The 15,306-nt window shown below is 46.5% G+C and overlaps 1 protein-coding gene across 3 annotated transcripts in view; it reads left to right on the top strand.

The window, feature by feature from the left end:
• Nucleotides 1–15,306, top strand: part of LOC147679525 (aldehyde dehydrogenase family 3 member B1-like) — a 254,884-nt gene that overhangs the window by 145,237 nt on the left and 94,341 nt on the right. For all 3 annotated transcript variants that reach the window (XM_086943110.1, XM_086943109.1, XM_086943111.1), the window contains exons 7-8: nucleotides 1,748–2,134; nucleotides 7,770–7,936. In XM_086943110.1, coding sequence (XP_086799236.1) covers nucleotides 1,748–2,134; nucleotides 7,770–7,936 — 554 coding nt within the window. The remainder of the gene's footprint in view (nucleotides 1–1,747; nucleotides 2,135–7,769; nucleotides 7,937–15,306) is intronic.

Consider the following 15,306-nt stretch of genomic DNA (forward strand, 5'->3'; position numbering starts at 1 on the left):
GGCATGGAGCACCTATCTTCCTCACGCAGTTCGGAGGGAGACGTTTTTCAAGAAGTCTGGCACCCATTTTTATCACTCCGGTCACAAGAGTTTACTGAATTAACCTGCCTACGGTACCTTAGAATACTGAGACTGACCAGCGACCTCCACCCAGGCTCCTCACTTTGAGACTCAAGGGTCTCTTAATGTAGCTAGATTAATTATTAGCATAGGTCTTGCAGACACCCGGGGGTGGGGGAGGAGGTGAGGGTGGCAGGAGTTGGGGTTTCTTTGTTTTATGTAAATGTTGCATCGCATTCGAGGAGGCTGAATGTTGAAGTCTAATTGATAATACAGATTTTGCCGTACGTTTAGAGCAACAATAAAACAAATTTAAACATAAAAGTACATGTCCAACTCTCTAAATACACTGCACACTGCTCTATTTGACGTATGTTTTACAAAGGAAGGGTTAGACCTGTTGAAAGGCTTATTTTGCCAGGTGCAAATGGCTGATTAAAACTGCACACAGTCTGCAGTTGCATGCCTGAGCCACGTTTTGAATGTCTTCAGTAGATGACACAATAAGTGCTGCAGGCACGCTAGTAGCATTTACTTTACAGGCCCTGGGGACATGTCGCTCCACTTTACTTGGGACCAACAAGTAAATGAACAGGACTTTTTGGAGGCAAGACAATTTTACCATGTTTAGAGGAGTGAGCACAAGCACGTTAGCACTGGTTGGCAGTGGTAAAAAGTGCAGAGTCCCAAGGCCAACAAAAACAAGTTTAGCCAAACAGGAGGAGGAAAGGCAAAATGTTTCGGGAAAAACCACACCAAGGATCTCGGGTCTAACACCTAACCAATCTTATTTTGGGCTGTTTGTCACAAAGTCCTGATTAGAAGCAACATATGCCAGTTTATTTATATATGATTTCCTGTACTTTGCAGAACAAGAAACATTCTCTCAAATTTCTCCTTTAAGTGTAATGGTCTAGACATGGAGAGTAAAGTTTATTCTTACAGATTACATTTGAAAACTACTAAATAACTGGTAAAAGGGACACGCGCAGTGTAATTCTTCTCTGTGTTGCCATAATTTGAAAATTACAGCAATGGCTTAATTGTGAATAAAGCTAATCGATGACCTGCACCTGTTTGTAAGTATAATTATGTCGTGTTTCTTTTCTTTTGAGTTTCCAAGCGAGATATTTGTTTTAGAGGCTGTTTTATTGCACCGTTTGTTGGGGATTTGTAAAATGCTTCAGATATCCATTTATAAATCTGATTTAGCGCAGAGCAGGGTTTTGATGTTTGTGGGATAAAATGTGCAGTTTTGAGTTGTGCCAAGGTGGATAAAATTTTTTGTGTATGTTTATTTTGCTTCTGTTCAGTTTTGTCTTCGCTTTTTGTTTTATTAAATACATTATTTAAAAATATATATATTTCACACCAGTATGCTGTATCCTTTTATTTCCATGGTACTTACCTTTATATATGACCAGATGTTTTTAATTCATGGGTTAGACTACAACAGTATATAAATATAAACATTTTATGAACACTGGAGTTTTTATTTTTTAACAATATGAAAGTCTTAAACTTGTCTTGATGAAAGAAGAGAGCTAAACATGCCATATTTAATTTTTTGCCTTTCACTGCAGTAATAACTTTTGGAACTAAAATAGTTATATTTGAATAGAGTGAATCAGTATTAAGTAAACCAATTTTCCTTATACATTTATGATTAGCTTTTCTGTTACTTTAGGTGACCGCACCACTGGTAAAATGGTTGCTCAAGCAGCAGCTAAACACCTAACACCAGTTTCTCTACATCTGGGAGGCAAGAACCCATGTTACGTAGATAAAGACTGTGATGTAGCCATGGCTGCAAAGAAGATTGCATGGTCTCGCTTTGTCAACGCAGGCCAATGTCCTCTGTCCCCAGAGTACGTGCTCTGTCATGTGAACGTGCAAGACAAACTCGTAGAAGCTCTCCATTCATGCGTTGAAGAATTCTATGGAAAAAATCCCCAAGAGTCTCCAGATTTTGGACGCATGGTGAGTGTGGAACATTACAAACATGTGAAAGAGCTCCTTTCCGGTGGAAAAGTGGCATTCGGTGGACAGACTGAAGAATCCGATAAATATATAGGTAGGACGCACGCTATTTTTCCAGTGAGATTCAAATTGCTTGCCATTCAGTTGGTTATCTTCATTATGCAATTTTAAATAGCTAATATTTAAAAATGAAAATTGTGTATCCGATACCGAGTGGAACTTTATGAAGGCCATCTGCTTGGCCATTTCTTAATTCAACTGGGAAAATATATATTTTTTCACTTCAATAAACTCAGAATGCTGTATGAAACAAAAAACAGTTCACCCATTTTGGATTTAGTATTGCAGGTTGCATGCAACTGTGGTGAAAAGGGGGGGGGGGGGTATTTTAACTTGCATTCGAATTTGTGCTCTCTCGTTATAGAAACAGCTGAATGGAACCACACTAAACTTGGCAAATGGAACTTGACTTGAGAAACTGCTTTTGCTTGGTGTAAATCCATTCTTTAGTTGAGTAATTTGCATTACTTTATTGTCTTGGGGTTGTTATTGAAATGGTTAAAATGTAGATATCTCTGGACTGTTAGTCCATGGATGGTCAGCGAATCGTGGTTTGCAGAACATCCTTTGATCACATTTTAAAATTGAACATATCCGATTGGACGAGGGAGCATTTTCTAACATCATGCCTTTCAGTTCTACAGATCCAATGTCTGATTGGTGAACCAAAGCTCTGATTGGCTGGCTCCAACAAAGCAAATTTGTATGAACCAAAAAGAAGTATCAGTAACTGAACAGCATATGTTCCATATCCTACAGGATGTTGGTTACATGGGTATGAGATGGAAAGCTGAGCCTACAAAGCAGCCTTGAATGGCCTGGTAATGTTGTACTATATTCATCCCAGTGTCAAAGTAGAATGTCCAGCTAGGGTTTCCGCATTGAAAGCAGAGTACAGTTTTACAATTTCTATGAAAATTTGCACACATTGTAAAAGACTATCACAATGAGTAAAACCTTGATCATGAGAACTGAGTTTTACTGGAATACGACTGTTCGTGATCCTTGTGCATTTTCTGTTCTATGTGCTTTTCATGAATCTATTTAACAAATGTGAAGACAGAAATCCTTTTCCATTAGAAACAATGGATGCTTACTCAGTAGAAGGTGATCTGTGTTATTAAACCTACATCACAAACTAATCACTCCCTCTTTAACTATATTTGCAAACCAGTACAAACAGTAAATGTATGCATGCTAGATATAACACTTAAGAAAAGCATACAATTGTTTCTGTTTTAAGTGTTCACGTGTACATTGTTATGGGTGACTAAAGGATGTCTGGCAGTAGTAGCTCTGTAGTTGTTAGTTGAAAAATTCCTACAGTGGTGGCCCAGATGGGTCTCGGTCTAACCAATCAACCATGATAGGGAGCCATAAAGCTTTTAATGTTTAAATATCTTGATCTGTTTGCCAAGGTCACGAAAGTCAAAGAATATTTTGGTCAAGGCAACCCTGGTCTAGCGTTGGGTTTTGCTAGAAACTTAACTCGTGAATTTTTCAACCACCAAAGAGGTGGGTCACTGACTCTTGGCCTAGGAAGGGCAGATCTGACTGATGAATTGGGTGCAGGATGGGCTCTGACCCTTGGATGCAAATTAGAGCTCAAGGATAATGGGCACACACAAGACCTTGCAGATCCTTTCCTTGTGCTTGGCATCTGGCTGGCAGTTGAGCCAGTGAGGTGCTGGATCTCTTCACAGCATAACGGGATCCGCATCTCAAAGTGTGGCTCAGGGACTCTCGTAAAGAAGATGCTTGCACAGTCCTGTAGTCTTAGGTCCGAGAGAGAGTGGACTTCTTGTGTGCTCTGGTCACTTTCTGTGGTCTCATGGTGTAAGATGGGTATTTCATGGAGGCGAGCTGGCCTCATTATAGCTGGTCTCATTATGGTCCCTGTTACTAAAGGACGTCTGCTTTACTGTTACTTCAAACTGAAACCTGCAAATGGGCTGCCATCTGCCAAGGCCTGTGCTAAGTGATTTTAAGGAGGCCGTCCCATGGAGACATATGGGTCTTGGAAACTGTTTTTATGGTCTCCCCTGTCTTAGGTGACAAAAACGATGCACTCTTCATAAAAGGTAAACGAAGCCTGAACATTGTAACTGCGATCAGAGCCCATTGTTACTTGTACCTTTTTATCATTGAGAGAAAGGCCTTTTAACACCGCAGACTTTTATTTCTAAAACTCAGTGCACTGCTCCTGAGCTGACACAATGGAGCAGTTGACATCACAATTGACACCTATGATGTTGCATATCACCTCACCAGTGCGATTATAGGTGACATCAGTACGAAAATGCAGTTGTTACATATGTTTACTGATGTGTTGATACACATGAGTATTCCTTGTTCCAAAAAAAGAAATCACCTGTCAACCAAACAATAGGCCCTCCTACAATGTGATCATAACTCTCTCTACATTGCCTCTGACCATGTGCAGGGACGATTGATTGCATGTTTTGACTGAAGGCCGTGCACTGTGACAAACTACATTACAAACGTAGCCCCGTGGGAACAGTCTTTTGGTTGCACTCAGTGGGGACCAAGTACATGGTAGGGTCTTAGCCGAGCTACTTTGCAGATCCCCCCATATCCATATAACTGAATGGCATTTTCCACTCAGCCCTTGTGTGGACCCAGACCATCTTCGACTGACATAAATACGCTTTTGCCTCTGCATGAATTGATTTTCCCCTGTATAGCAAGTGGACTTCCACAGTAATATCGTGGGTGTTGTAAATGCTGGGTTGATTGGTGATGTCACCAGTGAGTGATGTCATAGTGATTTCATCCATGACACCATGTTTGAGGTCCAGTGCTGAGCAATTAGCTTCATTCTTTCAGGGTGTTTGAGTGTTTTCAAATATGTTAATATGGTAATGTGTTATGAGCAAAGGAAACCATAACTTGATGGTATACTACATCATACTATCCTGTTTAGATATTGCACTATTCCCAACATCTGTGAAGCCAAGCCCTGCTGCTCATGGATTTGGCCAAGAACTGTACCCCATTCTCCCATGTAGCACATCACAGAGAGGAGTTGCCTCCTGGACCTGGCCTTTGGCAAGTGACTGTACCCAACCGTGAGACCAGGCCCTGAGCTGAGCCTCCCGTGAAGCCCAGCTTGTGGCTAGGCCCACTGTGCAGCCTATGACATGTTTAACCTAATCTGCTACACACGTTCACCCATGTGTCCCACCTAAAACTGCAATGTTAATCCTTTTCCCATGTGGAAGGGCTCTGGGTGCAGGGCCTAGTCGGTGGTGATTTGCGGTAGACTCCAGCCAGCCCCTATGTCTATTCATGATTTGTAGACCCTTCAAACAAAAAATATTCTCTTTCTGGATGTGTGAATCCATACGTGAAGCTATGGGATTATTGGGAGTAATGAGATATACCCCTGGGATTCCTCAACACCCTTCCTGTGGAAAGGAGATGCTCTCCCTGCCCTCTTGCGCCCTTTAGCTCACTTTTTTTTCAAGGGCAGGCTTTGGTGGCTGCCCTCCTGTAATAGCTGCTGCTAGAGAAAGGTTGAGCTGCTGTAAGCCAATCAGACCGTCTAGATCCGCTGATCCTTCAAGGATCTGTGGAATCCACATTGGATGAAATAACATTTTTCATTTGTCCAATCAAATTAGTATATTTTTCAGATCTCTTTCCCTTGGAGAATCTTGGAATTATTAGTCAAGATATAAAATTGATTAAACCCCCAACTCTCCTATCCCCCTTCCCGAAACTTGTCAGACCTTTTTGCAACACAAATATCTAAAAAATTACAAAACTGATTTGACCAAACACAAAAACGTCATATTCCGAGTAAATAGCTAGTTGTATTTCAAGTTTGGTTTAATTCTATCCTGCAGTTTTTGATGCAGTGGTGGGGTGACCAAACTTCCAAATTAGGCATGAATGGGAAATACAAATTATGTTCCCCTCCCTGTAACTTTTAAAATGGTTGAGAAACGTTTACATTGATATCTTCAGTACCCATAATTGTGAGAATAACAGCAGGATTACAGCACAAGTGGCAGACAATAGATTCAGTGTGCCATGCGTGTACTTTGAACCATAGTAAAGCTGGGAGCTGCAAACACAAAGAGCAGGGTTGATGGCTGCCGTAAGGGAATAACGTTTGATCAATGAACACAGCTGCTTGTACAAAAATGAGTTCCTGCCAACCAACAGCACACCGTTCCCAGCTTCATTGAAGCAAACGCCCGGCCCTCGCTGACACCGCTCCAGGACCACGGAGGAAGCGGCTTAACCTTGCCTCGCCATTCCCGAGTCGGATACTTACGAGAAAGAGCTCCACTCTATCGTTTTAACCCATACTCCGAATTGGACATTCACTGAAAGTAGTGCGCATTAAATTGAACAAGATTCAACAGCTCCAAGAAGCCTTGTATCCTTCCAAAAACCACGCCACAATCTGGCCAACCGTCCGGCATTTTGGTATACACCAGGCAATCGTAATTATTTAGTACTGATGATCCCTCTAACTAATGAGCTTAGGATCGAAACGTCGCCGACAATTCAAAATAGTACCACTATGGTCCAATGTGTATAATTATTGTGGTCACTAATTGGTTTAGCTTGCAGTATTATATGATTAGTACAAGCTATCAAAGCTCCAGTTTTTGCCTGTAACTTGTTTTGGTTATTTTGTTATTGTTTGTTCTTTTTGCTCCCTGTCCTCTTTATCGGGTGCAGGATTGCGTCCCGTTGTATTGTTTTTTCATGTATTATTTGCCACTTCTAAAACATTGTCACATTAAATTTCCTTGTCTGGCTGGACATTGGATATATATAGTACCCATTTAGGTCTATATCTCATCTGTCTTGTATATCCTCACTCTAATGGACCATTGTTTCCTAAAATAAATGTACAAAAATTAGAGCAAGAAATGATCTGGGGTAAAAAAAAAATCTAATAGTGGAGCTGGGGGAACTGTCATCTTAAAACCTGTCTTACTCCATAAGTAGCTAGAGGGGGAAAGCATTGCTTCCCCTGCACACTTTGGTTTGATTCAGTTTAAACCCACCTTTGATTAACCCCTTAGGCGCAGCCGCGATTCTGTGCCTGTGCAGCACTTTTAATGAGGTGGCGGGTTCATGACGGCCCCCAGCCATTATCAGCACACGAGCACCATGATGCATGATGACTGGGGGCCGTCATCCGCATGGAAGGGGTTAAAAGATCAGTCCATAGACCACATGTGAACACACACTATCGACTAATAACCAACAACTGCTGTGTTCCTGAGGTCCTCGGTATTACAGAATGTTGCACCTGTGAGCACTGTAGGATCTTTAAAATCTATGGATGACACTGTGCCAGACCATTGCTCCAGTCATCCATATCCGTCTTGAAGTAAATTACTCAAGGCTGCTCCAGAGGATCCAAACAGGAGCCACACAAGCCTTTCCACAGCTGCCAACACAATGCCTTTCCTCCGTCCTGACCCCATCCCGACACCTATCAGTTCCCCAGTCTAGATAGACTCTTGAGCATATATCACAGAACTCGGTCTGCTGTCAGTGGTATTGTTATGAAAAGTGCCATGAAAAAGGAAAATATCAGGATATTGCATTGCTTGCATGTAGGATGTAGCTGCATACAGTTAATACTTTCCAATGCAGAGGTCTCTGATTTCTTCTTACAGCTCCCACAGTGCTTCTGGATGTGCGGGAAAGTGACCCAATCATGCAACAGGATATTCTTGGGCCAATCCTGCCAGTGTTAAGAGTTGACAATCTTGATGGAGCAATAGAATTCATAAACAGGAAAGACCGACCATTGGCAACATATGTCTACTCCAATAACTCACAGGTAACTGGAAGGGTGTCTGAAATTGGAATGCAGATAGGCTGAATGTGAACCGCTAAATTGACCTGCGCTCTATGCTGTATCATAAATTATTTCATGCATTATGTGTGTCAATTTGCTGCATCAGTATCCATTTTTTTGCTCCGTGCATCACTAATTTGGTTTTGCTTGCTTCACGGAAGTCAACCTATGTGAATTCTAGAGTTAATAAGTGAAAGCACTCATCCCTTCTCTCCGATGACTTTACAGAAAGTGCTGTCTCCTGATGTGCAGCAAATGTGTTCAGCTCTTCATCATGTACAGCTCTTCATGCTGTTGTGTCCCACTCGCCCCTACGCCTGACAGAGGTGTCCCATTTCTCTCTCATGGCGAACCGAGAAAATACTTACCCCAGTACCATAGGGGTATGCCCTCTGTAACTCTGTCTAGCTGATGTGTCCCTCAACTTCCCAAGACATAGCGAAGGGTACTATTTCTCCTATTTGTCTAGCTGTTTGCTTCTACGCTTCTTGTCTCGAATGTACCACTATCATTACAATGCTGAAATTCTGCTCTTCATCCTTGTTGTCCTTTTTTTTTTCTTGATTTACAGTCAACCACTGCTTGTTGTGATGTGCTGATGCCATCACAGTTGAAGCCAGATCCCTATGCAGGGCCAGGTAATGGTTCCCATTTTTATGTATTCTGCAACCCTGGATCCTTCCTGCAAGTTCCTTCAGAAATATTTTGAGTCGACTGTGTAGGTTAGATCGAGAAGTCTCATAATGGCTCCACCCTTAGTGTGTGTGTATGTATGTGTTCATATGTGTGTGTGTGTGTGTGTGTGTGTGTGTGTGTATATATATATATATATATAATCACTGAAAAAAACATAGGTTTTAGGGGTGTTATAGTTAGCTTGACACTTCACTCGTAATGGCACATTTTAAGTTGGGGGATTAAGTCCCCTTAAATCCTGAGGTCCCCTGGGGGCCAACTAGCCCACCAGTTACCTCCAGTAAGCGCCAAGGAGCTGCGTGGCAGAGAGGTGTAAAAAGGGGCATGGCCTCAGAACACCTCTCTGCAACGCAGCCCCCTGGCGCATACTGGAGGTTCCTGGTGGGCTAGTTGGCCCCCATGATTCAAGGGGAATTCGTTCCCCATCTGCAAACGCGCGGGGCGCGTTTGCAGAGTGGTGCAAAGAGGGGGCGTGGCCCCCGGCGCAACCCCTTTTTTTTTTTTTTTAGGTCTCGCATCTGGCGATGCAGCACGAATCGCTGTCGCCAGCTAGACCTATTGTCGTCGACTATGCTTTCAAGGGCTTGCAAGGGAGACAGGAGATGGGCAAGCGCAGTCTGCAGGCTGGCCGGACTGGAAATGTGAACGTGCGCGTTCACCATGTACAGTCACGCGCTGTTCATCTCCTGTCTCCCTTGCAAGCCTCATGCAGTTACTTTCACTTTCCCTCCCCTCTCCGCCGTCGGCTCCCCGGCCTGTCAACGCGCCCTTAAATGTACCTTAAAGTTGTTTTTCTGTGCCCCGGGCCCCCTCCTGGGACCCAGCGCTCTCCTCCATCCGGCGGCTGCCACCATGGGGCTCTCCCTCTAGCATGGGAGCCCTGCGTCACAGCTCACGCCGGCCTCTTCCGGCTTGGTTCAAGGACCCGCCCACGTCCCGGGCGGGCCTGCCTGACTTCCAACTGGGCTCAAGATGAGCTCCCTATCTAGCCACCGCTGTCCTCAGTCCGTCCTCTCTGCCCACATCTCGCCAGGCGGCAGCCTCCCTGTCTAGCCGCTGCGGCCCTCAGTCCGCCCATGCCCTGGCACGTGCAGTCCCTCGTCGCTGTCGCAGCTCGGAGGGTGGTTGCAGTTCGCGTGAGCGCAGCGCTGCCAGTAAGGGAGGGAGATGGGAGCCCAAAGTCCCAGGAGTGCGCCCTGCCCCCGCGAGCCGCTGGAGTCGGAGCAGCCGCTGCGACCACTGAAATGAGCTCCCCGGCCAAGAAGGCTCTGGAAGCAGCCATGAGTGCTCTGGGCGGGAGGGGTGGGGTGCCCGGTGGGCTGTCACTGAGGTGGGGAGGGGTGGAGGTGACCAGACCCCAGCCCGGGGCTGAGAGAACCCCCGGCAAAGTAAAAAGAAGAAAAGATAGAACCCCTCTGGCCCTGAGGAATAAGACCCCTTAACAGGCGTGACAGGACTCCTCCCTTCGCAGGTGTGACAGGACTCTCACTGGAGTGACAGGACCCCTTCACAGGCATGACATGGTTCTCACTGGTGCGACACAACCCCTTCCTTCCCAGGCGTGACACAACCCCTTCACAGGCATGACATGACTCTCACTGGAGTGACAGGACCCCTTCCTCCCCAGGCGTGACAGGACCCCTTCCTCTTCAGGCGTGACAGGACCCCTTCCTTCCCAGGCGTGACAGGACCCCTTCCTTCCCAGGCGTGACAGGACCCCTTCCTTTGCAGGCGTGACAGGACTCCCTCACTGGAGTGACAGGATCCCCTTCCCAGGTGTGACAGGACCTCCGGCAAAGTGACAGGTGAAGGGGTGTGGAGGAAAGACTGGACTCTTCCCCCCCCCGCCTCCCACTGAAGGAAAAATACTCCTTCATAGGAGGGACCTTACCCCCTTCCTTCCCAAGGCTTACACAACGTCCGACAAAATGACAGGGGTGGTAGGAAAGATGGGACCCCCTGAAAGAACAAGGCCCCTTCCCTGACGTGACATGTACCATTCCAAGGAGTAACCAAATCCCTACCCATGAGGGCCTAGACCCCCTTCCCAGACATCACAGGATGCCCTCTCAGGACTGCCTAGACCCCTCACCGAAGCTCACCGTCCAACAAAGTAACCGGGGAAGGGGTGTGAAGGAAAGATGGGACCCCCTCAGAAGGAAAACTACCCCTTTCCAGGAGTAACAGGACCCTACCTTTGGAGACCAGGCGCTTCCCCAGCACAGTTGGGACCCACTGACTGTAAACATAAGTGCGAATGTAGAGTGACAGGATACCAGAGTAGTGATGGGGCCCCCTCCATCCAGAGGATTGACGCCCCCCCCCTCCAGAGCAATCCGAAGTTCCTTCCCTCGACATCCCTAACCTGTTTTATCGCGGCCTTGAGTGCTTAGCTGCCTTTCTACTGTCAGATTTTACTGTCTGCTCCTCGCGTAGTTTATAGGGTGCTATTCAATTTCCCATTATCTGCGAGGCGTTCTAAATATTTAAGCAACCTAATTATTCTAATAAAACATTCCACAACTCTCTACTCCAATTCCCCACCTTATCCTTCAGTTTACAAAGGCGTTTTCGTTGTGAAATCTGTAAAGATGGTTTCAGTGAAGACATTATGTCTGTGTCCAGCTTTGGAAGGTGCTGACCTTGTCCCTCGGGTCCCCAGTGAACACCGGGATCCAAGGCTGCATCTTCTCGCTGTGGCAGTCAGAATTCAAGCGTTGCTAATAAAATTATAGTGTTGGTCTTCGTCACCAAGGCCATCTTGAAGGATTACCCAACCGCTTCAGTCACTGGTTTGCAAGACTCACTTCTATCGAACTTTCAGGACTTGGGTAAATAAACATTTCTTTGACTGACTGAGGAATTAGGTTGTGATCTGTGAAGGTTTCTAACGTCACATGTGGGCCATAGGATACACAACAATCGTTTGAAATGCAATAGGCCGCGCATTTACGCAATTTTGAGCTATTGACATTGCAAATGACAATGCCTTTTATTTTTGTTTGCTTTTAAAACATAAATAAAAGGCATTGTCATTTACAATGCCCATAGTTTAAATTGCGTAAATGCGAGACCTATTGCATTGCAAAGGCTTGTTTTTTAAGAAGGGGGGCTGTATAGCCACCTTATTTTTCTCATTTATTGGCCCTGGGGACCCCATTCCCCAGGGTCTGCCCCCAATTTCTTTTTAATAATGTAAAAATCTGGAAGGGGGGGAGGAGCTTCGCTCGCATCCAAGATGGCCGCGTGAGCACAGGGCTCCCGAGACACTCGCCGCCTTCCGCATATATCCTGAACGATATCCTGATTACGAAGACGGGTTATTGGACATGAAACTCAGCTGATAGACTAGCTGCTTTCAAAAATTGATTCGGACTTCGGGAACCGCTACTACGACAACCTGAACTTTTGAGGCCCACCCCATGGCGACGCCTGGGGCTCGAGTCGTTGAGACGCCTAGGCAGTAGTTGAACAACAACGGCCCGACGGGCTCTGCTCATTGACTTGGAGTAAACTTTCGGTTTCGCTTTTGGGTCTTTGGCCTTATCCTATCCCAAGACTGACCTGGTTGCTCGAGGTCTACCCGAACTCTGTGAATCCACTGTGTGCCAACGGTTGCGAGCGTCTGTGTGCTGAGCTACAGCTGCTGGCACCCGCTTTTGAAGATTCCGGTGGGTTGACCGCGAAGGGCCATTTTCACCAGGTCTTACAGGCCCCTCGGGGGCACATTGCCCAACATGGCGGGCATACCTGACAACGAAAAGCGGAACAACAAGACGCCTTTCCGGGGGGTAACTATTCAAACGAATGTCATGGATCGATATACCCAGCACAAGGGGTCCCCCGGTGGTACGAATAAGACTTTAAAGGAGGCAGGGGAGGACCCGGCTGCGTCGATCGAGTTGACTCTACAGGATGTCATGGGCGCCATTGCTGGTATTAAGTCTTCCATTGGCCAGCAATATGAGGCTCTCGCCCTTAATCTCGACACTGTGGCCATTGACGTCAATTTGATTAGAGCGGACTTATCAAAGACCAATGAGAAGGTCAAATCCTTAGATCTAAAGACCTCCAGCCTTACGACCGATGTGTCCGACTTACAGACGGAGGTTGGCAATCTGCGATCCTCCAAAGATCTCATGGCTCGTCGACTTGAGGAATTTGAAAATAGGGCCAGAGGCAATAATGTACGTATTATTGGGGTCCCTGAAAAATCGGAAAATCCTGCCGTAGATCTCCTTGTGGAGGACCTCATCCTACATTACCTCGTCCCCGAGACCTAAGTAAATTCGTGGCCGTGGAGCGTGCGCACCGAGTACCTGGTGGGAAGCCGAAGCCGGGTGCCCCTCTGAGGCTGATTAACGCCAGAATTTTCAGCTTCAGAGACAGAGACGCTATCCTGCAGGCATCGCGGGTAGGAGGCCCCGTGAAGTTTGAAAACACAACGGTTAGCTTCTACCCGGACTTTACCCAGTTCGTTCAGAGACAGAGGATGGGGTTTCTGGGGGTGAAGCGACGGTTGAGAGACATGGACTTGAAATACGCGATGCTATTTCCAACCAGGCTCCGTGTCAAATATGAGGACCGGACATTTTTCTTTGATCGTCCCGAGAGCGTGAGTGACTGGCTGGATACATTACCAAAGCGGAGCGATCGAATGGAGCACTCGGGTGGAGCAGAGGGTGGCGTGCCGGAGCAAGAATGACAATGTGGTTCCTGATTTCCCAACAATTAACATACCATACAGCTCGGTTTGATGTCTTTCATACTTATGTGATCTACGGTGGCATACCCGAGGGTGGCGGGGGGAGTGGGACTCTTTCCTCCTCTGGGGTTCTTTTTGTAGACTAGTTTAATGTTAGGGTGACAGGCACACTGCAAGTTGGGGATGTTTTTGAGTCTAACGCAGGGGTGCAGGGTGGGGGTTATTGTAACGGGATCATCTTGGGGGTGGAAGGGAGAGTTTGGGCATGTTTTACTTTTTATCAAGCCAACGTATTTTATTCTTGTATCTGGGTACTGTGTTCGCTATGGGGTGGATTCTGCATTAATTTCCGAGATGGGGAGTAGTGGGTTGAAAATACTGTGTTGGAATGTCAATGGGTTGGGGGATAGGATAAAGCGGGGAGTAGTGTTGCAACTGTTGAGACGCCTCTCCCCTGATGTTGTGTTGTTGCAGAAGACGCACTTGATTGGAAACACTTGTCACGCCATGAATCGGTGAGGATATCGTCTTGCTGTACACTCTGGGTTCACTACTGGTTCTAGGGGCGCGGGCATCCTAGTCAAGAACTCTCTCCCTTTAGAAATAGACAAAATGATTCTTGATGACAGGGGGCGCTACGCTGCTCTCACAGGGAGGTTGGAGGGGAGGACTGTCTCGCTGGTTTCTGGATATGTTCCGCCTGGTCTACAGACCTCAACTTTTGCTGATCTTGGGCGTGTGGTACTGGGGCTCCCAGATGGTATCCTGGTGATGGGCGGAGATTTCAATTCAGTTGTCTCCGGTAGTGTCGATCGCTACCCCCCAGAGACCTCACCAGGTCACAGTCTTGGTTAAGTGGGTTTTTGGAGACACTGGGTTTGGAAGACTGTTGGATGTTGATGCATCCGGGACAGGTACAATACACCTTCCACTCTGGGGCCCACGGCAGTCTCTCCAGACTTGACTATGTTTTGATGCCGGCGGTACAGGCCTCCTCTGTCAGGGAGATCAGACATCTGGCCCGGGGTATATCAGCTCACTCCCCACTGTGGCTCCAGATTGGCACTAGTGTGAGTGTCGAGGGACTAGTTGCCCCGATCAATCCCTGGTATCTTTGTAACCCCAAAACTCGTGCTGAGTTGATTAAGTCCCTGGATCAGTACTTTGCCGAGAACAAGGGGTCTGTGTCCTCCTCTGTGTCACTGTGGGAGGCATTTAAGACGGTCATCCAAGGACCGGCATTATTGGTAATCGCTGGTGCCAAGAAAAGTAAGAATGAGGAGGTGGTCCGTTTAGAGACTGAACTAACTGAGCTAGAAAGGGATTTGGAACTGGGTGTGACTCGTAACAAGCTTCATGCTCTCAGCCTCAAACAACTGGATTATAAGGCCCTGGTGACGGATGCTGCTAAACTCATGAGTAGAGAGCAGCAGGGCAGACTGTATGATGTGGGTAACAAGGCTTGGAAACTGATTGCTTGGCTGGATAGAAAGGAGAGGGCGAGTCGTGTGGTTCCTGTGATTGAGAAACTTGATGGACTGATCCGACTGAGATTGTCGTGTGTTTCGCGGAACATTTCCGAAATGTGTATTCCCCAGTCTCCGATAGACCGGAGGAAGACTCCCACCTGTTGCTACGTGGCATTGCATTGCCTCGCCTGTCGGATTCGGATAGGGACTTAATGGACGCTGTATTTTCAGCTGACGAGTTGGCCCTGGCTATTCGCTCTGTGCTCTCGGGCAAAGCTATGGGCCCTAATGGTCTGCCCATCGAACTCTACAAATTGCGTCCTGACAAAATGGCGCCGTATCTCCGTGATATGTTTTTAGAGTCGCAAGACATCGGCTCCCTTCCTCGTGATCAGCGTCTTGCTACTATTGTGGTGATTTTGTAAGGAGGGGAAACTGCGAGATCGCTGTGCGTCCTACAGGCCCATTTCGCTCTTAAACGC

Source organism: Lissotriton vulgaris, chromosome 11 (genome assembly GCF_964263255.1).
Source record: "Lissotriton vulgaris chromosome 11, aLisVul1.2, whole genome shotgun sequence".
Classification (NCBI taxonomy): Eukaryota; Metazoa; Chordata; class Amphibia; order Caudata; family Salamandridae; genus Lissotriton; species Lissotriton vulgaris.